General features: G+C 31.9%; 2 protein-coding genes and 1 non-coding gene across 4 annotated transcripts in view; 1 reads left to right on the forward strand and 2 right to left on the reverse strand.

Annotated features, from left to right (window-relative positions):
- Positions 1 to 7,993, reverse strand: part of LOC102596485 (DNA mismatch repair protein PMS1) — a 10,289-nt gene extending 2,296 nt beyond the window's left edge. Inside the window, exons 1-8 of the mRNA XM_006359325.2 lie at positions 7,570 to 7,993; positions 6,783 to 7,106; positions 4,607 to 5,842; positions 3,943 to 4,217; positions 3,730 to 3,856; positions 2,256 to 2,324; positions 1,995 to 2,068; positions 583 to 648 (exon numbers count right to left, since the gene is read on the reverse strand). Of these exons, the coding sequence (XP_006359387.1) occupies positions 583 to 648; positions 1,995 to 2,068; positions 2,256 to 2,324; positions 3,730 to 3,856; positions 3,943 to 4,217; positions 4,607 to 5,842; positions 6,783 to 7,106; positions 7,570 to 7,806 (2,408 nt within the window). The 5' untranslated portion in view covers positions 7,807 to 7,993. The remainder of the gene's footprint in view (positions 1 to 582; positions 649 to 1,994; positions 2,069 to 2,255; positions 2,325 to 3,729; positions 3,857 to 3,942; positions 4,218 to 4,606; positions 5,843 to 6,782; positions 7,107 to 7,569) is intronic.
- Positions 7,994 to 8,068: 75 nt separating this feature from the next.
- Positions 8,069 to 8,142, forward strand: TRNAV-AAC (transfer RNA valine (anticodon AAC)). Its single transcript has one exon. It is a non-coding gene; the product is annotated as a tRNA-Val (tRNA).
- Positions 8,143 to 8,777: 635 nt separating this feature from the next.
- On the reverse strand, positions 8,778 to 20,482 carry LOC102596818 (thiamine pyrophosphokinase 2). 2 transcript variants are annotated; one of them, XM_006359326.2, is made up of 7 exons: positions 20,383 to 20,482; positions 13,900 to 14,063; positions 13,506 to 13,602; positions 12,408 to 12,480; positions 11,261 to 11,359; positions 10,406 to 10,655; positions 8,778 to 9,300 (listed from the first exon to the last, which is right to left on the reverse strand). In XM_006359326.2, exons 2-7 carry the CDS (start codon positions 14,030 to 14,032, stop codon positions 9,182 to 9,184), a joined length of 771 nt encoding a protein of 256 aa, XP_006359388.2. In that variant the 5' UTR covers positions 14,033 to 14,063; positions 20,383 to 20,482; the 3' UTR covers positions 8,778 to 9,181. The 2 variants fall into 2 exon arrangements, with proteins under 2 accessions (XP_006359388.2, XP_006359389.1); XM_006359327.2 differs by lacking the exon at positions 20,383 to 20,482 and having other exon boundaries at positions 13,506 to 13,607; positions 13,900 to 13,991.
- Between the last annotated feature and the right edge of the window lie 5,573 nt (positions 20,483 to 26,055).

Genomic DNA, 26,055 nt, shown 5'->3' on the forward strand with positions numbered 1-26,055 from the left:
GGGGTTTGATGAGGTCTAGAACACAGGGATCTATCAGTAAGGGCTGAGGAGGACAGACTAGCTAGGGGTTAGAAAGCTGGTATAGGGGCACTAAGGCTGGAGACGGGCAGCTATCTCATTTCATACTTTAACGGCATGATAACAGAAAAAACAATGAAGTTAAATCTATAATATAGAAAAAGAACCAAAAAGTACAGTTCTCCAAATACTTCACATTTTATAGACTACTTTGGTGAAAGAGTGAAGACAACAGACATCTCAGAAGTGGATTACTATGAGTGAGGGGTGCAAAGAATGGGAAGAAACGATAATCATAACATCAGACAACTAATTATCATAGAAAGTAAAGGACTACTTAACACTGACAACTAATTGATTGGCTTAAGAATCAGTGCAGTCATGGTTTTGACTTCACAAATAGATCGATAAGGTTAAGAAAAACATGCCAAGGTTGAAAATATGTCATCTTAACCTCATAAGTTGAACATAACCAGATCGTTCAGGAGGAAACAAAACCAAATGATGAAAAGAAATGCCAATAAGAACTCACAATAAACAAGAACAATAAGGATTCTCAAGCACCTGAAAGTATCATTATGGATGGAAATAATTATTTCTTCTTCAGGAGATAGTTCCAACTTCAAGGGCCTAAATTTAAGAAAGAAGAAAAATAAACTTAAAGCCAGGAACAAAATTCTCGCGCAATGCAGAAGAGAAATATTATAACTTCATCACCCCTTCAATTTCCCACGAGTTTGGTTCATTAAATATGTTTACATAACAATAGCAGAATGCACAAAAATTCTGAAATGTGTCTACCTAACAATAGTAGTCTAATCCACAACAATTCTGCAATGTTAAATAGCCTCACACCTTCATAGATAACTGGTATTATTTACACCCACAACTCACCCGTATTATCATGCATTAATAACTTATAAACATGCAATGTTCAAACAATTGCATGACTCTCAATTGATCAACATATCAATGGAGTATGTCACATAGAGAACTTGCACTACAAATAATAGAGATAGAGTCTTGAGCCTTCCTTCCAAAATGAAATTGAGGGATATGTACTCAATTTTGAGAGGCCAATTGAAATGCTAATTTATCATTTTTAGATGATGTAAAATAGGACCAGTTAGATCTTAAGTTCTCGCCCTAGATAAACATGGAGAAAATTGAATCACAAGGACTTTAATTTTGACCTAGCATCTATATGGGCCAATTTAAGACATACATCAACAAAATCAGCCTCTAGCCATTTGGCACCAGGAAGAGAATTTTAATAATCTCTTAGTTTTTCTTGGTTTTAACATCTCATGACTTCCCCACGCTACAGGAGAAAGGTAAAAGCCGAGATAATCATAAAATCATTCAGCACTTGCTACACCAACTCAAACCAGTAACAACTACTCTAGGTCAAGATGGGATTTGACATGAAAAATGGTTTAGTCACTTAGAGTAAAAGTAGCCCAAATCCCATACAAATCAATATGAAACCTAACACATGTTATAGGCGCAAAACTTAAGTCTTCTCCTAATCCTTGCTTTTAACAACTATGCTACTCTTTTTTGCTGTGTAAACAACTTAGTTAGAAGGAAAAAGAGGAGGTATTCCCTTTATTCTTTTGATCGAGTTAAGTAACATCAGTATAGATTTACCTTAACAAAAACATTTCACTTTCCAGCTAATTTGCAGTTTGCACCTATCTTTTTTTTTATATTTTATGACAAGGGAAACCCGCAGCCGCACCCTTTTGGGTGTGCACAGGGTAAAACCCCCGCTCCTATGCAATAGCTCGCAAACCACATAGGAGAGGTAACCCGCACTAGGCAAGCCTGGTGCGACGAGCTCGACCCAAAAGTAAACCCCTTGCTTTCGCTGGCAAGGGGTTTTGAACTTGAGACCTCCAACATGGAAGTCTTGATACATAATAAATTCAAAAAATCTTAGACAAAACACATAGCAGGAGAATGAAGACCCTCACCGAAGTAAAGGTTGCTGATTCAAGATAGTTGATTGCGACAGGCGCTCAAAATTATACTTCTCGTCTGCGGCATGCTGACCAACCAAAGCAAAATGAGAGAGAGGGAGAGGGAGAGGGAGAGAGGGAGGGGGGAGAGAGAGAGAGAGAGAGAGAGAGTCCAATGCAAATCACATAAGCAACTTTCAAAAACCAAAATAAAATGAAAGATTAGTTTACTATTGACTACAGACAGATCAGTACACAACAACAAAGGAATAATACCTGATCAACGATAAAAAGGTCTTGATCCAACCTGCCTATAATGAATCCAAGATTGAATTGCCCGATCACCTGCAGAACAAAAATAGAAGTTGAGAATTTTCGAAAGCTGATACTAGGAGTGTGTTTGTTATGAAGGAATTTTGTTTTCCTGGAAAGTAAGTGGAATTCTTACTTATTTTCTTGTGTTTGGTAAATAAGCAGAAAAATATTATTGCAAAAGAAATTGTATAAAATTTAGGCAAACACTATTGGTATTGGCATGGGAGGCTAGGGGTGGTTGGGATGGGAGCTATGGGATTATGGGTGGGGTGTTCTGGAGGGTGGATATTCGTAAAATAGTGTGGAATGTCACTTATGGAATGCTTTCCCCGCTTCCTCTAGGGAAGTCATTTTCCTCATTTCAAGGAACTTGTTTTCCCAGAGAAAAATGTTTCCAAAATTTTTGACCAATGAAACATGAGAAAATTGAAAAACATTTTCCTCCATACCAAACACACACAACTCTACATTTCTGCTGAAACTGCTGATGACAAAACTAAACATGGACAAGAAGTAAATTATCAGTTGCATGTAAATAAACTAGTGCTTGACTAAAATTAGCATTAGAAGTATGACAACCTATGCATACAAATAAAACTCACATATTGCAGATGTATAGCACAAATTCAGCTCTGGAAATACTCAGAAGTTCAAAAGAGTGAGTTTATATTGGCATATCCAAGAGAGGATGAGAAAAATCACTTATTATGGACTAAAGAATCTGTCACAATATTTTAAGTCAGAATACTAAGGCTTCATGGTGTAAGGAGAGGAAAGAAGAGAACACAAAAATGCTGCAGTTAAAAAAATCACAATGCAAATAGTGACTCCTGTCATGTCATGAATTGGATAGTCTCAAAAGAATAGCTGGGAATGAGTATTATCAAGCGTTAAATGAGGAACATGTTCAGACTGAACTTCATAAAAGAGAAAAGAAAAAGTTGCATTAAGTGGAGAAGTTCAGTCAAAGTGGGTATATAAGGCATTTCTCAAAAAAGAAGAAGTGGGTATAAAAGGTACAATCAAAGTGTGCCTTTAAAGAAGTAGATGTCAATATTTATCACACAGAAGTAGGAGGACAAATTCAATTTGGGACCAAAGAATGCTAAGAATTTCACTGGGGAGTTTATAAGTGTTGTTGACTGGAAAAAGATAATGAAGCGTCGGAACATCTCCAGTACCACAAGATCCTCAACCAAACCAACTACAGACGATCTAAGAGTAACACTCACATGCAAACAAAAATCAGAAAGCTAATTTTTTTGGATTAGAGACAAGGTCTATTAAGATAGGGGTAGGGATAAAAGAAAAGAATCCCCAAGGAGATCCTAAGACAATCTTACCTTCCAGCCAGAATCAGGAAATAAAATTATTGGCAAATCAAAATCATAATACAGGTTTGATTTGGAATGCTAATAAATGGACGAATTTGGACCTTCATTCTAGTAAAATCTTCTTTCTTGAAAAGTTTCTCCAACTCATTGGTAGCATCAATCAATGCCCTTGCCTTTGCCTCTTCATTTTCTGATCCGGAGAGCTCCAGGGTTGCTGCAGCATAATCCCTTCAGAAAACATTATAGAACTTTTATTAACTAATTCAAAGACCAAAAGCTCTTTCTGCCAAGCCAATAGAAATTACCACGTGTACCTCTTTGTTTTCATTCTTTGAGATGTATGATTAAGGAGTTGCAATCTTGACAGCCTCTGGTTCCTTCTTGATACAAGTTCTTTCACACTAAATTGCAATGTTGAAGCAATCTTTGAATTAGATGAAGCCTTAGGAGGATCCAGAGTCAGACTAGCAGGCTGTTCAGAAGAAGAAGCATCTACCATATTTTCTGACACATTATGGATGTTGTTGCAAGTAGAATCAAGAGGCACTGGTTCAGTTACACATAATTCATTCATTTGAACTTCATGCTCCTGAAAATGAAATGGTTCAAACCTAAAAGGACTGACCAAAATAGTATAGAGAACGAATTGAAATTTTTTTTTTTTTTTTTTTGATAACCGAGAAATCCGTCTGTGACCCGCCCTTTGGACCAATCACAGCCTTCTAAACTCGGTGGATAATGGGCCCGCCCCTCTACCCTTCTCCACTTAAATACCGGGCTTCGCTTTGCATGGTGTGGGGCTTGAACCTGCGACCTAAGCCACAAATCCTCCACCTTTTGCCACTTGAGCTAGGCCTTGGGGGCAGAACGAATTGAAATTTTCAATGGCAACTATCATTCCTTATCAAATTCAACTGAACAACAAAGCAAGGAGAGTAAAACCGTTCAGAAAGGTGATTTCTATTAAATTTATCTTACCTGTTCAAATCTTCCATTTTTTGTACTATTTCCAGGTGGAGAAAAATCATTTGTTTGATCAAGGACTCTACCCATTCTTGAGTGCTTCATTTGATGAAGAAATCTGTCTATCTTTGAGATCTCGGAAGATCCAGAGTCATTAATGGTCACTTCATCACACTTATCAGCCTTAACTGGATTATCTGGAGATCTTAAAGATGCAGTATTCTTCAAAGTATTGTCTTCTCCTGATGGGTGGACAGTCGATCCATTTCTCAGGATAGGTACCTCAGATAATGTAGTACTCAAATTCTCGTGCTTTCTCTTATTTACCATAACAAATTTGGTGAGTGATGACTGGACAATGCTTGCACGATCAACATAACGTGCATTATCAATACAGCTTTTATCTTTTGAGCATGGGGTGAGTGCATGTCTGTCGGTTATAGCAGTAGGCAGACCACCGACCTCTTGCAGGGAACTTCTGGAACTGTTATTGTCTTTCTTCTTTCCATGGAATCGAAGACTGAAGTCTTTCTCTGTTGACCTGTTTCCATCATTTAGCATCACCTCCGTGACAGACATATCTTTTAATTCCTGAGTCTTTTTGAGAAAATGACCATCTTTACGTAGTTCTCCAATGCAGTCACCTTCCTGAGCATCATTGATATCTGACAGTAATTGCTTGGGTTGAAACTGAAAGGCCTCAAGATGGGAAGGAGTGGATGTATGTTTTTCTTCAACCTCTTGGAAACTATTAACAGCATAACTAGCATGATTAGATGAATATATCTTTTCTAAAGCTTCTCTCAAAGAGTGCAATATGGACCTTTCGTCAGACAAAAATATTTTTCTTTTATCTGGAGTTACATTGACATCAAATTCTCTTGGTGGGATCGCAAAATTCATGATTGCAATGGGATATTGCCGAGAGTTTGCACCTCTATACAACTCATTGACAAGCTTGCCAACTTTTGGCATATCCACTGGCCGTCCATTCACAAAAAAATATTGTCGATCTCCTAAGTTGCGTCCACTACCATAGCCAGACTTGGAAATGAATCCTTCAACAGTGCAACCATCGGACATACATACTTTCAGAGGCTCCAGACAAGTAAAGGTACTCATACCAAATACTGTTATAATATTATCTTTCAGAGATCCACTTCCCTGAGTCTTCAGAACTACAGATCTTGCATTTTTTAGAGCTGAGTTGGTACAAACTAGTCTGACTCCCTTAGAAATAAGAGCATAGGCCTAGAAGTGCAACCAACAAAAGAAAAGGAAACTAAATAACTTAAACAACAAAAGCATTAAAATACTTCTTCAGCAGAAACCATGCATATACTCTCTTAAGATTAAGAACCTTGACAAGAACAAATTATAAAGCAGTCTAACATGGATGATAAGGTCACCTAACTATAGCACAATGCAATTCAGAATCACCAGAAGCAAAAAGATTTTTTGATGAAGTTAATCAATTTCATTAAAGAGGGAAATCTCCCCTATACAAAAAGTATACCCAAAAAAAAAATGGAGAGCCTACATAAAATTATGATTCTCTACATATTGCTCCACAATTTGCGCCAACTACAATTTAGATAGAAACCTCACTTTCCTAGGAAGATTTTGTATTTTTCACCCCTTGTAATGCTTGAGTTTATAAAGGGGATCAAATTCACTCAGGTAGGTTTCCAACTTGCTTTAAGCTTTTCCAATTGAATAAAAAATGAATTAACAGATATTAAAGGATCTCCTAAAAGACACTACAGCACCAACACAGCATAACTGCTATGACATACAAATTCATGTGCAACAGTGTCTTTTAGGTGATATATTCATAACCGAGATACTCCAAGTAGAATCATAAAATGAAAATTTCAATATGGTGAAGAAATTCTCATTTTTACCTCTTTCTTTTTCCTTTTGGTAGCAATAGTGGTCAACAAATTTCTAAAATTAGAAAATAATTTCCTCCAAAAGGACAAAGAACAAGATAGCTACTGTAACACAAATTGATGCTTGAAGTTCGAACCAACTTGAACTGAATTGGATTATACCATCACGAAGAGCCCTATAGATTTGACAGCACCAGTTGACATTCCCATCTCAATTCTTAAGTTTCATTAAAATCAAACCATCCTAGGAAATCAATAGCCAAACACGAGTAAGATAATACAGATTAAAGGGATCATACATTCAGCAATGTGATAAGCTTTCCATATTCCTTCCGGATGTTGCGGTGAAACTCTTTACTTCTCACCGGTAAAGTGGAGAACAACTTCTTAACAGTCACAGTGGTACCAACTTGGCGAGCTGTGTTCCTTTCAGCTATCAGAAGGCCCGAATGATCAAAAGTCAAGTGTGTCGCAATTTGCTCATTCTTCGTTCTTGTTTCAACCGTCAAATCCCCTAAAGTACAAAGTGAACTCAAAGCCTCGCCTCTAAATCCAAAAGTCACTAATGACTGAAGATCAGGAAAATCTGATAGTTTTGAGGTATGATGTTTTAGCGCCAGTACCTTCAATACAAAAACACCCACACCACTTAGTAACAAATTAGACCAATTTACTATGGACTAATTAATCAACAGAAACGAAGAAACATAAACAAACAGTGGAAATTAGCATCAAGTGAGCTATTGAAAATAGAGATTAGTCTACATGTGCACGCGCATGTGCACATTAACACATCTATATACACATGGACACAACTTTGATTGAAAATAGAAAGTAGTACAGAGAAAGCTTACAAACCCATTACACATGTATAAGTGTGTGTCTGTCTGTGCATACAAATTACACATACATATACAAATATATATATGGAAAGCTTACACACACACACACAATATTACTAGCTTCTTCAGTTGCAACAATCAACAATAAGACTTAGGGTCGATCACTCAACTAATAGTTATTATCCCACGTGCACACCTTTTTGCATCCTCAAAGAAATTGAGCAGAAAACAGAAAGGAAAACACCTTGAAATTTTGAGGTGAGATGCCACAACCGTTATCAATGACCTGGAAGGATTCAGCACCATAGTCTTTGAGGGAGACTTCGATGCTGGTAGCTCCGGCGTCCAAGCTATTCTCAACCAATTCCTTGACGGCAGAGGGAAGGTCCAGAATAACTTGACCCGCACAAATTCTATGCACTACGCTCTTGTTTATGGGTTTAATAGTCGACGGTGAAGAAGAAGCTGCTGCTCCGTCCATTTCAATGGCGCTCGCTCGATTGTAGGGGCAATGCCGGTAACTGTAAGGTATCAAGTTTACTACTTCATGCTGAGAAATTCAGGGATTCATGTGCGCTAGTGGAGCTTCAACAAAACAAGAATGATTCACTGTGAAAAAAAACGAAAACCCTATGGTTTCAATTCGATTGCTGTTCAGATTTCAGAAAAATCACTTGCTTGCCGCCAAAACAAAGCCGTTTTTGAAGATATAGGTCATTAGTTGGGAGCAAAATGGACACAACGGTGTCGTGGTGTAGTTGGTTATCACGTCAGTCTAACACACTGAAGGTCTCCGGTTCGAGTCCGGGCGACGCCAGACATATACATCTAAAGTTTTTTTTTTTTTTTTTTATTCTTTTCACTTTTTTAAAGGGTTGAAACTGAAAGTCAGAAAAATCCTTTATTTAGACGTTCCTTTAAAGCATTCCTTTTAGCCATACCATACATGTTTTATTATTTTTTTTACTTTTTAAAGGGTTGAAACTTAAAGTCAAAGAAGAAGAATCCTTTTATTTAGTCGTTCCTCTTAAGCATGTTATTTGTTCAGCCAAGGATCTATGGGCGATTGGTGGCCATGGTGCAGTGAACGAGGGTGTCCCATCTTTTGTTTGCAATGACACTACAGAGCCAAGATCCTATTTGAGAAGAGTACATAGTCGGTAAAATTTGCACATATATCATCCTCTCACAACCCATTTGTGGGATTACAATAGATTAATTGTTTCTTATGCATGCTGATATACATGGGTCAGGCAGATGTATAAACGCAATTACAAACAATCTTTCAAAAGATCACTTGTACGTTGTTATTGATGCGGCAAGTTAAACGTAGACATTGAAGGAGTGAACACTTTTGCTCATTTATATTGAAAATCTTCTTCCGTATTAACCAACTGAAGACATACTATAACTATTGTATCACTGCGAAATGTTAAACTTTGACAGTGGAAGTATAAATAAATGCTCTCTAATAATACTAATTAATAGTAAAATCTCCTCCTTATTTCATTACATTGGATAAAGAATAACGTATGCAAAACATTAGAAAACGCGCTACTAAATTCCTATAGCACATAAGCAGAAGTTGACGATCAACGTTAACCCACAATGAGTGTACTCTCACTCTTAGCCTCCGTGTTATTTTTTCCCCTAAGACTTTACTGCAATGCAGGCACCTGATGTCAAAGAGATCTGTTTGTGCAGCACAAAATAGACTGAAGGGATGCTTTTTTCCTAAAGAAAAAAAAAGTAGTAAAGAATAACCCCGTTGTTTCAGAAAATGGAGGTTAGCGACAATTCATCCAACAAAGTTTCGTTGATCGTCTCTCAATCATGTCATCTGCAAACTGCATCATTCAATCTTTTTTGATAGAAATTGTCCATAGGAGGTCAGAATCAGATTGCACTGTAACTATGTTTTCTTTCACAATATTTGATGTACTGACTAAGCCACCAAATCTCATTTCGGTATTATCTGAATAAAAGTCAAGTAAAGGTAAATCAGAGTCGAGCATGAAAACTAGATAATCACAAGTACAACGACATCAACTATGAGTCAAACAGTTTCATTGTTATTATGGGAGAAACAGGAATATTTTTGTTGAGGTACCTAAGCAAGCTTCTTGGATTATTCAAAATATCCTGAAGGCTAGTAGATACTTTGTCGCTGCTGAGATATTGCAGATGCACTCTCCTTCTCAATCAAGTAAATGTAGTTGAGACTTAGAGGGCAATTCCACAAAGTAACTTGGAGGAAGATGGAGCCTAAAAACTTAGGGCTACCTAGATGGATCTTCATACTCAAACTGGCTGCCTTGGGAAGGCTGAACACAAGAGATAGATTATTTAAATGGGGAGTGACAAAACAACAACAATGTGCACTTGTGAGCTGGAAAATGAGTCTATAAACCATCTGTTCTTTGCTTGAACAATATCAACTCAGGTATGGCAAAAACTCTTAATATGGATTGATATTAACAGAGGCACCATGGGGTGGAATGAAGAATTACTTTGAGTTGAAGCATATGCAAAAGGCAGAAGTCACAAAGCTGAGATATACAGGATGATGCTGGCTGCAGGAGTTTGTATTTTATGGAGAGAAAGGAACTCAGGGATTTTCCAAAACAAGAAACAGTCCACAACAATGATGATCAAGCAAGTGATCCATGAAATCCATATTAAAGCAGGAAAAGTTGCAAAGCTTGGAGGATGGTTGACAGATCACAACTTTTATCCATAACTGCCTATGACTTGTTATTATAGGCTCTGGTAGTCAGAATTGACTTTATTTGTTCTTGATGTTAGCTTATGTATTTTTGACGGAGTACTTGGGGGGACTGTGTCCAACAAGTACTCCCCCTTCAGATGGGTTGTAAAGCATCACTTAGGTAATGAAACTAAAGTTGGTTACCAGAAAAACTGTTAGCATTGGCTATCTGGCAAGAATTGTATCCCTCTTGTAAATGAACCAATAGCTAAACAGAGATGTCCCAGGCATAAAGCATTAGCCCATACCAAAATGTAGGTAGCATCTAAACCACACAAAATTTTGTAAGGAAAGAGTAGATGGAGCTACTCACCCAGATTCCATTGGAGACCCGTAGTACTGGTTCTTCCAGCAACCATTCCAATGGGTATGAGTCCGCAATGTGGGCCCTCAACTGAGGAGTCTATATGAATCTTGTGATGATGCTTACTTGGAAGAAGTTGGATTAGGCTATCATCAGAGAGAAGAATAATCCGCATGGAGGGGAAACAGCATATGACATTAATATTTCCCATCTCATGGTCAAACCTTCCCCCAAGTGCTCCAGTGACTAGAATACACAACTGTAATTACACAGATATAAAGTTAATCCCACTGAAACTCCATTAGGCCATTCTTTCCAGTGATGGAAGCCTATATTCAAGTCAAAATGTTGACTTGTAATACTGCATCAGACTTTTAAGCTTCACAATAGTCGCTTTTTTCCAATGTCAGTAGATGCTGTGATGAACTCAAAATAATAATAAAAAGACAACAAATATATTGCTCCATTTATTCTCAAAATATATAAAATATATGTTACACCATTTAATACATTTTCATGTTTATAATGACTATGCCATACAGTAAAATGTATATCACCAAAACCCAATGCGTCAACTCCAAAATTTGACATTGCATGATGATCCAGAACTGTTTTGGGCAAAGCTCAAAAATTTTACTATTTCAAGCATCCATTCTAAAAAGAATAATATCTTAATTATTTGGGGTAACTATAACTGCAAAAGAATTAGATCACAAATATCCACAAGGAGATGATGGAGATATTGGTTGAGAAACTATATAGTGAAATGACATTTTTAACAGATGTAAACTAGAATACCACATATTTATAACGAATGGAAAAAGGTTAAAAATTTCCAGAGCTATGCTGCAAAGCTTGACTTACATTTGGATGTTCCGGGTATAGTGAGTCACGAATATATGTAACACATTTATTAAGATCTGTAGTATCTTGATCTTGTGATTCATCAATTATCTTGGTTCCCTGCATGTGGTTAGCAAGCAAAACTTCAAAATATCGTTTTTTCCCAAATCGTTGGATCTTCAAATTATGATTCAAACATGCTTTGTAATGAAATGCTGGAAAATGAAATACACATGAAGACAGCTAGCTAATCATCCCCAAAAATGGAGTTCTAACATGATTCAAAATGAGAAAAATGCACATGTATAATTGTTTAATAGGCTAGAAAGACATTTAGACAAGAGCACATACATTTGATGTAATCATCACACAAAAACTAGTAACTAAAAGTGTAACAATGGTTGTTATGCAGCTCAAAAGCTTGAATTCAACAATAAATTTGGGAACTTCATGGTGTTAACAAAGTAGGCCTCTCTCTACCAGACTGAAGAATATATTTGCAGAGCTCACTATGCTGTAAGCAAATTTCTCACTCTGGCACACAATTTAGCAAAGTTTTTCATTTCATTATTACATAAATGCTACTTGGATTTCTGATTTTCCCAACTGGATTGTAATTTAATGTTATCGCATCATTTAACTCTGAGACCAACAGGGAAGCCCTTAACACATCATACACTAGTAACCTGTCACATGGTGTCCCACTCCATAATATATCCAATTTGATCCACCAAATGGAGAAAAAGACTCACTGTGTTACCTTTCTCTAAAAAGATGCAAGGCAATTTTCAACATCAAATTCTTTGAGATCCTCCCTGTAGGCAAGCATTTAACCCAAAGTGATGATTCAATTAAAGTAGGAATGTAGAATAAATCCTACTAGTCTTAGGGACAAATTTTGAAATATATATCAATCCACTAGGTCTCATATCCCAAATTAGTTGAGACCAGCTACATCAATCCTCTGTATCCTTTCGGCCACACAATTCAGGCTCCATTTAATTTCAATACTAAATAATTTGTCCTTTAAGGCAAACTAGGGTTTCTCTAAAACTAATGTTCTCTAAATTTTAGACTTATCCCTACACAATTTTCTTAAAAAAATATCCCATTTGAAAAGAAATTTGCTGAGCAACTACAGGACCACCATAAGCAAATTCTAGCTTACCAGGCCTCTATAATAATCAAGAACATCAGTTCTGATTGAATCCATATCTCCTTTTATAGCATATGGCTTGTACCTGCAATAAGATCATGATTTAGTCTAATTTCAATCTATGATAACAGACTAAAGTTTTCCAAACATAAAGAAAATGTGCTTTGGCCAAACAAAAAGATAAAATATGAATGTTTTTACATATAGTCAGATTGTGTCTTAGCTAATTTAAAGTTCAATCCTATTATAAAAAAGGCAACCCGGTGCACAAAGCATCCGTGTTAGCAGGGAACGGAGAAGACCGCACCCCAAGCGGTGTGATGCAGACAACCTAACTTAATCTCAAATAGTGACTAATATTCTTCCCTAATGTAGAAATCCAAATTAAGCTTTCGTTTAGTCCATCTTGGTACAAGGAAAAATAAATGGGGCTCGCACATGAGGAAATGTTGTAAACGTAACTGATCGACGAGCAACTTTTATTTATAGATGCGTTCATTATGAATTGGAATTCCAAGACTAAAGCTCTGATCCCTAGCAAAGGGGATTTCATAACGAAGAGGATTTGAACTTGAGACCTCCGATTAAGGATGAAAGAGTAGTTACCATTCCAACATAACCCTTCTTGATTTTTCGTTGCATTTTTGCTTGGACTCTTCAAAGATGTCTATGGGTGCATGTCACATACTCCCAAAGTAGTGCATTTTTGGAGAGTTTGAGCAACATAGACTAAGAATAAAATCTCTCTAGGAGCTAAAACTTTGCGCAAGGTATTTCAAACAACAACAACAACAAAGGCAAACAGAAAAAAGATGGAGAAAACAATGGAATCAAAAACAGATTTCACACATTGAAAACACAGAAAGGAAAAGAGAAAAGAGTGAAATTATTGATAGGGAAAACGATCCATGAGATCACAATCACATAACAATGTCTAGTCTTTTTCTCTACAAAAAAAGTTGTTCCTCTCTAAACAGTTCAAAGCTAATAAAATTTCTTTTGTAGCAATAAACTACTACAAAACTCATTAAAAAAAACAGATCAAATTAAATCAATAAGCCACTACAAAACTCATTAACCTTAAAAATCACTCAATAAATTCAAACTCACCTCTTACGAATTTCAGAAGGCTCTTCATGAGGAAACATGCCAGGCAATTCATCAAACACCCTATTCGCTCCACCGTCAGCACAAATATGAACCTTTGCTGTTCTACACAACAACATATTCAACATATTAGGCAAAAAAAAAAACACAAATCCCAGAGCCAAATGAACTACTTAAAAAAGGTACAAAAAAAATGTATCAAGAAGAAATTGATACCTAGTCCTCAAGCTAAATAACTTATTATTCAATCAAGTTCACCAATTAGCCTTCGCCAAATATATACATAAAATATCCGATTTTACGAAGAGACCACCACTTCACATATACCATATTTAGACTATAACAATACAGAAAACTGCGAAAAACGTTGAAAAAACGAAGAGCGCAAGTCCATTACCGTGCTTCCAAAGCAGAGGAGTGAATTTCGGGATGCTTTGGTTAAGGATAACGAGAGCGTACGTTAGAGCAGGTCCGTCGTCGGTTGGAAGATTTGGCAAGAGGAAAGTAGAAGAATGAGACGTCAAACTCATCGTTGCTAACTTGCGCACGCCCCTACTGATTCTGTTACTCAGATTAAAGAATGGAGAAGGTATGAACATCATTGGAGTAAGTATTTATATTTAATTTCTACTAATAAACAAATAGTACTATATTATTTATTATATTTATTATTATATAGATATGAAAAGTTCTATTTTGACCGTAAAAAAAGGAGAAAAATATAAACCTTTTCACAAAAAAATGGGACGTGATGGGACGTGGCCAATTGGTTAGATACTCATAAGTTCACTCAAGGCCGTCTTAACCCCTAGGCCACTAAAGTCATCGCTTGGGGCCCCATATTTTTTGAGGCCCCCATTTAAAAAAATAATTACTTATATATATTATTTTTAAAGAAAATTATATGCAATATGAGTTTTATGATTTATACTGAGGAAATTGCATGTGAGATGAATATAAACCTGAATTTCGTAAGAAACAAATTGATGAAAATATGGATAAAGAAATCACAAAGTTCCTTCAAGAATCTTTAGAGTTGATTACTTTAGATCAAACTATTTTTTCACTTCAAAATAGATTTGAACCATTTGAACCATATTAAAAATATTTTTGATTTCTTATTTAGTGGTAAATTATTGAGATCACTAGATGATGAGAATTTAAAAAAAATATTGTCTTAACCTTGAACATTCTTTAACGCATAATAATTATTATGTTATTGATGGTTTAGATTTACTTTTTGAATTGAAAGTGTTAAGAGAAATAATACAAGTAGAAGTCTAATGAAAATACTCAATCAAATAAAAAGACTTGATTCTTTTCCAAATACACATATTGCTTATAGAATAATGTTAACACTTCATGTAACCATTGCCTCAGCTGAAAAAGTTTTTTCGAAATTAAAATTGATTAAATCTTCTTTAATAAAATTGATAATAAAATAGTACTTAATAACTTCACATCTAAAATAGTTAGAAAAGTAGATTTTAAATAAAGTATATATGATGGAAAAAAAATATTAGGAGCCCTCTCTTAAGTTTCGCTTTAGGCCCCCAATGTTGTTGAGTCGGCCCTGAGTTCACTTTTACTGCAAGTTACTCTAGAAAAAATAAAAATACAGTAGATTTTTACTTCTCTTTCTCCGGTTAAAAACGAGAAAGAGAAAGTAGAGAGAAAACTTCTTATTTCGTTCAAAGATCAGTAATCGAGAGATTTTTTATGATAAGGAAACCTCTTTGTTAAGGGGGAAAATTGACTTTTTTATAAAGAAATCTACCAAATAAACATTCACTAAAAAAAAAAAATGGGGTAGAGAAGAGGAAATAGAGACGAGATTACAATGTGAGATTGAATTCTTACTAATAAGGTAAGCTAACATCCTCATTATATAGTATAAATATGTTTGTAACACGGATTATTTTCTTTATTTTATTTTTGATATTAATAATTTATATTTCAAAATTATTTAATTATATATCCATTAATATATGAATATTATAATTAGTAGGCTTAAGTCATCAGTGATCTTAAAGTTGATATGTATCTATTGAACATGAAATGAAAACTTTTTTAAAAACTGTTTTGCGTGTAATTCACACGCATTGTCTTAAAACAAGCACAAATAAAATTCCGACACATGCACATGGACCCAGTCTAGCAATAAAATATAATTTTTCAATTTTAAAAAATGAAAAATGAAAAATACTTTCCAGACTTTGTTTAATAATCACAAAAAGATTAAAAAAAAAAATCTCCCCCCACCTAACCCTTTGACCTTTCTTCTTCCTTTACCCTGTGAACCCTGCCAGCCGCCATCAATTTCTCCATTGATAACGAACATAACAAAAATAAAAATTTCCGGCTCAAATTCATTCTCATATCATCCGTTATTCTCTATTAATTTTGAGATTTTTGTGAAAATAAATGAACGTCAATAATTTATTTTGAAATCCGCGACGAAGAAAAATCGAAAGTATGTTGAATGAGTGGTGATGTTTGTTCAATCGGAGTGATCGAAAATAGAGATGGACGAATATTGATCAATTTTTAACTCCAATGTTAAAAAAAACAATCTTCTCGCATATTAAATTAGTAGATTCAGATTCTTTTTACAAAACATGAAGAAAAAAAAAGAACGAAACAAAAGGCTAGGAATTTAAATTTTTTAGAATGGTGGGTTGAAGAAGATGACCACTAGTGCAAGGGTATGGGTGTGGGGTGGGGGTGGGGGTTGTTTTTCTTTTACGAAGAGATTAATATGGAACTAATATTATTGTTTTAAATATTTAGTTAGTGCCTGTCAACGGTTAAAAAAATAGGTACCAACTTATCAAAAAATAAATAAAAAATAAAATTAGACTCTATTCACGCACTTAGTAGTAGTGATATACACTTATTTTGTAATATCATCGTTTTGTGTTTAATAGACACATATTTTGAATAATTTAGGTGTTCAATAGGTACAAGTCCTAATTGAAGTGTCTAAGTGAATTATAACGGACAACTTTAAAAGGCCGTCAATGACTTAAGACTAATTAGTATTTATAGTATTAATTATTACATCTTAAATGGCTTGTAAAATCAAACAAGTAGTAAAAGTGAACAAAAGGAATAGTAGTTTGGATGATTCTTTGATTTAGCGGTGGAGACGGAAAGTGATATAAAAGTCAACGGATTTAGGTCGAAATAAAAGGGATGATTTCCGTTTAGATTTATTTATTTTATTTGATACAAATTTTTAAAAAATAAGTAATAATATCTTCTACTTTTGACTTTAAATTAAGATGTGTTATAAATATATTTATTGTGTTATAGTGAATGTGTTTATTTGGAGAAAAATTTTAAAAAAAAATTAGAGATCAAGTCAGTTTTTCTCTTATCGATTATCTCTAATAAGAAATGTTCTGTCTACTGTCTCTTTCCTATATTTTATAATTTTATAATATATTTCAAATGTATTAAAATATTTTTTAATTTTATAGTATTAAACATGTAAGAATTGCTAAAAAGAAAAGGATAGGGACATTTTTTTTAACGAACTAAAAAGGAAAGTAAGACATATAAATTCAAACAGAGCGAATATTGTGTTTTTTATTTACATGTTGATTAATAATTATTTTTCTGATTTCAAATTGTTTTTTTTTTTTTTGTTTATTTCAAAAGTCATACCTCTTCTCTCATGATGATAAATAACTCTTTGGTTTCAATTTTTTTAATCTTTAGTTCAAAATCATAAAATTTAAATATTTTTCTTTTATTTTTTAACTTTGTGTCAAGTCAAAATTAATCAAATAAACTACTCTAATATGGATAAAGTAATTAAAAAAGATATTTGGCTATTTTATTTTTATTTACTCCATCTGTCCCAATTAATGTGACACTTTTTATTTTTCAAGAGTCAAACAGTTTAAGTTTGACCAAAAATTTGCTCATGGAATCTTCAATTTTTTTAAATGAAATTTATATGTTTTAAACTACGTAAAAAGTACTACAAGTCACAATAACTGACAATTCAATTTTTTTTTAAATACATGAAAAAGTAAACTTATTCGAATTTCGAAATCCGAGAAGTGTCACAGAAATTAAAACTGAAGGAGTATATATATATATATACCCTCTTTAGTCTATATTAAATAAGATAATTCAAATTAAAATTTAGAATACAAAATTCCAAAGTTGATTGTCAAAGTACAAGAAATTGAAATTCAATTGCTTGATAGAAACACATGGTGGAATGGGTCATATTCATACAGGAAGAAAACTGGAATGAAAGCAGCCCATACCCCTCACGATTCCAGAGGGCACGAATGCAGTACCATATGAATATTTAATTATCTGACGTGCGTATATAAAAAGGTTTAAAATATTTTTGAATTATTCGAAATAGCTTATATATATTATTTATTTATGTTTGGAAATAAAATTATCCTTGTTGTCTATGTTTTGAACCACAAATATCCTTAAAATGTTATCTTTGCCATATGTGCTGACATGACACTCCAGCATGACAAAAATCTCTTCCTCTGGATTATGTTGTTCTTTCCTTGTTCATTTCTATCACAATTTTTTTTAAAATTTTTTTTATCAAAAATAATTCTTTCATTATTCTTGTTTGAGTTATTGTTCGGACTTTGAAATTCTAATTTCAAAATGCGCTGAAGTTCGTTTGAGATAGTAGTTGTGTGTTCAACTCGAAAATAGTTACTTATTTGAAAGCTTGTTGGTGAAGAAATTTATAGCCTTCTTGGTTTTTGAAGTGCAAAAATTTGAAAAGATTTAGCGGAATGTTACTAAAAATTACTTGAATATTGCAATGAGGCTGGAAATTGATATTTAATACTTAACTGATTTTTTAGTTTGAAGATTTGAGTTGAAATCTCAAAAAAATATATGAAAGAGTTCTTAAAAGCTTGAAAATCTAAAAATTGATTTTGTTAATCTATGACCCCAAATTCCAAACAATGAATACGATCCTTCAACACACAATTACAACCTCAAACAAATTTCAGCACACTTTGAAATTGGAGTTTCAAAGTCTGAACAATAACTCAAACAAGAATAATGAAATAATTATATTTGATTTTCTTTTGTGATAGGATGAACAAGGGAGAACAACATTATTGAGAGGAGGATATTTGTGTCATGTTGGATGGCTAGGTGGACTGTCATGTCAACTCTAATGGCAAAAATAATGTTTTAAGGGTATTTGTCGTCCAAAACATAGACGATAAGGGTAGTTTTGATCCAAACATAATTAAAAGATATATATGAGTTATTTCGATTAGTTTGAGATAATTTTGACCCTTCTCCATTGTTTTTATCGGTCATTGGACGTTTACTGTTTGATACTCCCACCATCCAATAATAATCGTCCATTATAATTTTTTCAAATGTTCGATAATATTTGTACACTTTATAAAATTAATGGATAATTTTACACTTGGGGTGTGTTTGGTACGAAGGAAAACATTTTTCGGAAAATGTCTTCCAATTTTCTCATGTTTGATTGGGTAAAATGTTTTGGAAAATGTAATCAACTCATTTTCTTCAAATTTAAGTAAAACGACTTCCCTTCAAAAATTAAGGAAAACAATTTCCAAAACTATCTTCCAACTTCAAATTACAATTTTTTTTGTTGAAAAATAAATAAATTTAAAGCCTTTTTTTTTACCCCACCCTCACCCCTACTCCTCCCCCCGCTAGCCCCCTATCTCCCCCAAAAAAAAAATTTAAGTTTGTTTTTAAAAAATATTTCCAATTTCAAATTTTATTTCATCCCACCCCACCCCTACCCTCGACCCTCTCCCCCGCCAGCCCCCACCCCTACCCATGACCCCCCATCATCCCCCACCCCTACCCGTGACCCCACCCCCCTCCAAAAAAAATTAAGTTTGTTTATAAAAAATATTTTCAATTTCAAATTTTTATTTTTTCATCCACTCCACCCCTACCCTGTGACCCCCTCCAAAAAAAATAATATAAGCTCCCCCTCCCCTCCGCTAGCCTCACCACCCCACTCTTTCCCCAAAAGAATGTAAGTTTAGTTTTAAAAAATATTTTCAGTTTCAATTCAAAAATTATTTTCTACTCTCATGTAAAAATAAAAAATATTTTTAATTCATAAATCAAACACTAAAAAAATAAATTTGGAAAATATTTTCTACTCATCAACCAAACATGAAAAAATAAGTCAAAAGTCTACTTGTTTTCCAGCATAACATTTTCTAGGAAAACATTTTTCATGGTAAACATTTTCCTTCATACCAAACACACCCTTAGTTTCTAATTTATCTTTAAGACATTGTATTTGTTATATTTAAAGGGTGATATATATCCTTCTATTTATATTTTTTTTAAAGTGTTCAAAATCAGTAGTGCATAAGTATTATTGAATAGGAGAATTTGAATTAGAAATAATTAATTTGGAAATGATTTTGATTTCTTCTTATATCAGATTATCAATTCTTAAAGGATTAGCTGATAATCCAATAATAACTTATATATATGCTATGCAATATATAGTCTTTACTTAAAATTTAGTTTTATACTTTCCTTTAAGATTGATTCAAAGTTTCAATTATGTACACAAAATCAGTGTTCGCTTTTGAGTATAATGCAATCAATCAACTCATGATTTCATTCAAATTATCACCGTGTTTCTTCAATGATTCTTTTGTCTGGATTTTTTTGGCGGAAGGTAGCAGGTATCGTGGAATTAGTTGAGGTGCAAAAAAACTGGCCGGAGAAACAGTTCTGTCTTAAATGCATTTGCAATTAGGTTAAGGAAATGCAAGAAATTGAATAAAAATATTTTGAAGATGTACGATTTTCATACTGATTTTGAACGAAATTCAAAGGAAAAATCGAAGGAGAGGCATACCGTTGGAGTGATTCGTCTTCCAGAACCTTCTGGGAACTTCAGCTTCGAAGCAGCGGCGTCGTTTTTGGGTGAGCTATGGTTCCGCTGCTGCATTTGAGAGATGAAGAAGGAGAGTGAGCGCGTGAGCAATCTAGGGAGCGCGTGAGTGTTTTAGAATAGGGAGTATGGGCCGGGTTATTGGAGATTTGGGCTTCTAGTTTGGGCCTGAAAATAGACAAAAAGAGTCCAGATTTAATCCACAAGGATGGTGTAAAAATGGCTAGATTTGGCATTTAGAGAAGGGAAAATTACGCGTATAAGCAAATATATACTAGCTAATTAGTTAACATAGTTATAGTTTGCCTTAATCAAAATTCGAGACCTTTTAAATGTAATTATGCAGCTTAGTTTTTTAGTTTTGTATAATTTGCACGTTTGTATAATTCAGAATTTGTATAATATAATTTGTACAATTGTTTACACTTCTGATGTTGTAATTGTATAAATTTGTAATTTCGAGTTTATACAAATATAATTGAATTACACAAATGTACTGCAAATTATACAAACGAGACAGCTTAAACTGTAGTTACAACCCGTAAATATGCAAACTATAGCGATGAAACGTAATTAAATTTATTATAGTGGCTATTTGCAAAAGTTCTCCTTTAGGGAATGTCCAATTGTTTGCAATCTTAGCCAATTTGATATTTGAAATATGACCATATTAGATTATTTGACTGAAATTGAAATAAGAAAAATTATACTTAATTATTAAAAAAATTAGCTTCTTAATTTTAACAAGATAAAATAATCAACTCAAACACAAACAAATTATTTAAAATAAAGCTACTAATTATGCTAAACTAATTAAGTTTGCATACTTCAATAAAAATGGTGTTTTTGTTGAAGTAATATTCCAAATATCCATAAGAAGTAATAATCATATAAGTCTACATGTCATTAAAAAAAATAGAAATATATATATTACTTATTTTATTAGAAAAATGATAAAATTATCCAAAAAAAACTTTTTGGATTTTATAAGGATATTTTATAAGGACAAAATATATATACCAGGTTTTTGTGCATTTTTTACCTATATGCTGTCACAAATAGTTACTGTGTCAATAGGTAAATGCCATAACTTGCGTTACTTCATGTTTTGATACTGATAAATTGTTATCATATTACAATTGTTTGTTTGTAATTGATCGCTAAAAAAATTGTTATACCATTAAATTAAGAAAGATTCATCAAAACTAGTGAAAACAATCTCTAAAGTTTATATTAAGGTAAATTGTTTTTATTACTTGAGGTGTGACCTTTTTTCAAATCCTATTAACGCGAATGTTTTGTGTCGAGCTATCTTTTTTAAAAAGTGTATTTTCAAAAGTCTTAGACAAAAGGTTATTTGGTAATATAAGTACAATTTTATTCAACGTGTATATAATTTTTTAAAAAGTAAAATCTTAATTGTTTTTAATTATTCATTTTTATATATATTTCGAATAAGGAAAGATTTAATACATAAAATTTAGTTAATTTTAAAATTCTAAATGTCATATAGATAATTAAATGATTATTTTCTCAAGTGTGAACTATATTTTAAAAGCATAAAAAGAAATATTTTGCTATGGGGCTTCGTACTTTAAATATTTAGTAACTTAATTTAAACTTCTCGTTTTAACATTTATGAACTGTATTAATACAAACTGAAGTTACGCTTTATAATTTATTTTCTCGTACTATGAATTGAAAAATTGTGATGGATAATTAGTTAAATCAATAAAGAATGAATTACTACTTCTCTAAGTTAACAAAATTAGAATTAATTTTAAAATTTTAAATGTTTATATCTCCCCCCCAAATCCCAATATATGTAAAGTCGTTTGATTGGACACGAAATATAAGAAATACAAAAAGACCAAATTGCATTTATTACCGTTACTTTAATACTACTTACTTTTAGTTGACTTTTGTTCACAATAAAGTGTTGAGTGGGATCCAATAAGAATAAAATGGATATGGTGCAATTTAATCAGGGAAGGTGACTTTTTTTTTTTGGATGAATAAAAAAAAAGAATATTACATAAATTGAGATAGATTAGACTTTTAACATAGTCCAAATAAGGAACATTTATAAAGTATAATTCTAATTAATTTCAAATAGCTACATCTTACAAATAAGTAAAGATGATAAATGATGATTTTCTCTATTATTTTCCCCCCTATATTGTTCAATCAACATTTCCATAATTCCATAATTTCCATAGATAGAAAAAGTGAAAAGAATCTAGTCAAAGATTAAATTATAAAAATACCCTTTAACTATTAATTAATTTTCTTAAAATCATTTAAACAATGCACTTTTCATTTAATATTTGCTTGAAATTCAATGAATTTGGACGGTAGAATTTTATGGTGAATTAACACTCCTAATTGCAGCAAAATTATACCTTTAAATATTTTATTTTTTTCTTCTTCCCTTATTTAATTAGGTCTTTATATATTCCAAATGAAGTATTATATCATGCTTCATTTATCTATTAAGGTAAAGATATTTTTATTTTTTCAAAATCTCCTTCTTATTGTTCACAAAATTCTCATAGTTTTTCCATTTCTTAATTCCTATTTTTTCTCTTTGTTATTTTGAATTTAATTGATCTTTTTATGTTCTTTTTTGTTCAGTGAAAAGAAGATCTTGCTAGTAGAAGTCTTTTTTATAAAAACATAGAAGAGAGTGTTACATGTTATATATATTGGTAGAAAAATTGATTGAAGGCTTTTCAAAATTTCGTCTACTTATCAAGGTACCATTTTATTCAATTTTACCTATTTATATATTTTTGAAATATAATATAAATTGGTTGAAAGGTTTTATAAGAGTTGTATTAAAAGGGGCTGTATTTTATTTGCATCTGTTTTTATATTTTTGAGATATTCCAGACATTTTCTAATTTACCCAAAAAATCATTAATGTTTGTATTTAGGATGCTTTGTGTATTGGGTTTGAAAAAAAGTGTTTTTTTCAAAAGTCTAAACTTATTATTTTGTATTATAAGTATAATTTTATTCAATATGCAATTGTTCTTTTAAAAAGTAAAATTTAGTCGCTTTTAAATTTCTATATTTTTCAAACCTGGAAAGATTTAATATATAAAATTTAGTTAATTTTAAAATTCTAAATATGAGATAAATAATTAAATGATTATTTTTTCAGTGTGAACTCTATTTTAAAAGGATAAAAAATAATTATATTTTGGCTTAATAAAATAATATTTAGTAACTTAATTTTAACTTTTCATTTTCCTTTTATGAGATATATTAATGCCAAATGAAGTTACACTTTATAATATATTTTCTCGTATCACGAGTTGAAAAATTCTAATGGATAAGTAGTTAGTTTAATAAAGAAATGATTACTATATAAATTATCAAAATTATAATCGATTTTAAAGTTTTAAATATTGCAATCTCCATTTTAATTTATGTAGCGTTATTTGACTTGACTTTGAAATCTCTGTTTCAATTTATGTGACGTTATTTGACTTGAACGGGGTTTAAGAAATAAGAAAAGAGTTTGTTAGGTTTACCAAATTTTCTTCATTAAAGTTAATTAGTACTCACTTATTTTAATTGACTTTTATTCACAATAATGTGTTGAGTGGAATCCAATAAGGATAGAGTGTTGATGACAATTTTATCTTCTTCTTTTTTGTCTTCAATAAACATTTCTATTTCTATTTCTATAAATAGAAAAAGTGATAAGAATTTAAGTCAAAAGTGAATTACATAAATATCTCATAACTATTACTCTTTTTGTCTAAATAATAATTGTCCACTTTTAACTTGATACATATCTTATAAAGTAATAAATAATAAGAGTAATAAATAAATTGAATTTAACATTTTGAAAAATATATTAGATATTGAATATTGAATAGTAAAAGTAAAATGGACATAAAAGGATAAAATTATCTAGCAATTTTTCTAAACAAGACAAAAATTATTTGACAACTATTTTTGGTATAGTAAATAAGTAAATATGGATGGAGGTATAATTTATTTTCTTAAAAAGATTCACTTTTCATTTAATATTTGCTTTGAAATTCAATGAATTTGGACTGTACAGATTTTTGGTGAATTAACACTCCTTATTGCAGTAGAAGATTACACCTTTAAATATTTTATTTTCTCTTCTTCCCTTATTTAATTAGGTTTTATCTTTATATATTCCAAGTTAAAATATTATATCATTCTTCACTTATCTATCAAGGTAAAGAAAAGTTCTTTCAAAATTCTCCTAATTTTTCTACTTCTTGATTATTTTTTTCCCTTTGTTATTTTGAATTTAATTGATTTTTTTATGTTCTTTTTGTTCAGTGAAAAGAAAATATAACAAGTCGAAGTTTTAATAACAATAGAATATAGTGTTGGTGGCAGAAAAATTGATTGAAGACTTTTTCAAGATTTTGTCTACTTGTAAAGGTACCATTTTATTCAATTTTACCTATTTATATATTTGTGAAATATAATATAAATAAATTGATTGAAAAGTTTTGTTAAGAGTTCTAACAAAAAGGTGTTGTTTTATTTTGTTTGCATCTGTTTTTATATTATTTGAGATATTCAAAGCATTAAAATAAGAAGACTACGTTTAATATTACTTCTCAGTTTTTTCTGTCAATAGAATATAATAAATTAATGTGACACAGATCGAAAAATGTTTTTAATATCCATCATTATTTAGTATTGTTTTTAATATTTTATTCCTCTATAGTGTTTCGATTATTATATTATTTTGTAGTTATTGCTTCCTTCTGATAGACTTTGCACTATTTTCTTGTGATTCAGTATGTTTTCTTCTTTGTATATGAAATTGCTGCATTTAAACCGAGGGTATGTTGTTGTTGATCGAAAAAAAGGGTAAAAATTAAAGTGAAGTCATAATTCACGTGCTTTCGAGTAAAATTTACTTATATAATATTGATTTATTTATATACTTTGAATAATATTTTATTCTTGTATTGTGTTTCAATTAGAGCATTATTTTGTAGTTATTGCTTCCTTCGTTTAGACTTTGCACTATTTTCGTGTGATTCAGCGTGTTTTCTTCTTTGTATATGAAATTGCTTCATTTAAACCGAGGGTATGTTGTTGTTGTTGATCGAAAAATAAGGGTAAAAATTAAAGTTAGGTCATGAAGTAAAATTTACTTATATAATATTGATTTATTTATATACTTTGAATAATATTTTATTCTTGTATTGTGTTTCAATTAGAGCATTATTTTGTAGTTATTGCTTCCTTCGTTTAGACTTTGCACTATTTTCGTGTGATTCAGCGTGTTTTCTTCTTTGTATATGAAATTGCTTCATTTAAACCGAGGGTATGTTGTTGTTGTTGATCGAAAAATAAGGGTAAAAATTAAAGTTAGGTCATGAAGTAAAATTTACTTATATAATATTGATTTATTTATATACTTTGAATAACATTTACATTTTGATTGGATTGTGTATATGAACAACTAAAACTTTGAAATCAATTGAATAACTATTAGCATGAGCAATCTTTGAGTTCACTTATTATACATGTGTAACACACGTGTTCAGAAACTAGATTTAACGTAACATTTCACTTTCTTTGTTTGTGTATATGTTGTTAAGTATAATTTATCAATGTAGGTTTCAA

This window comes from Solanum tuberosum, unplaced genomic scaffold (assembly GCF_000226075.1).
Source record: "Solanum tuberosum cultivar DM 1-3 516 R44 unplaced genomic scaffold, SolTub_3.0 scf00298, whole genome shotgun sequence".
Classification (NCBI taxonomy): domain Eukaryota; kingdom Viridiplantae; phylum Streptophyta; class Magnoliopsida; order Solanales; family Solanaceae; genus Solanum; species Solanum tuberosum.

What these genes read in the sequence shown, in the direction of transcription:
- LOC102596818 (XM_006359326.2), bottom strand. Translation starts at nt 14,032, where the DNA reads ATGAGTTTGACGTCTCATTCTTCTACTTTCCTCTTGCCAAATCTTCCA. An exon ending in TATACCCGGAACATCCAAAT is followed by an intron (nt 10,656 to 11,260) that starts GTAAGTCAAGCT and finishes GTGTAATTACAG; the next exon opens with TTGTGTATTCTAGTCACTGG. An exon ending in GGGTCTCCAATGGAATCTGG is followed by an intron (nt 9,301 to 10,405) that starts GTGAGTAGCTCC and finishes ACTTTTATTCAG; the next exon opens with ATAATACCGAAATGAGATTT.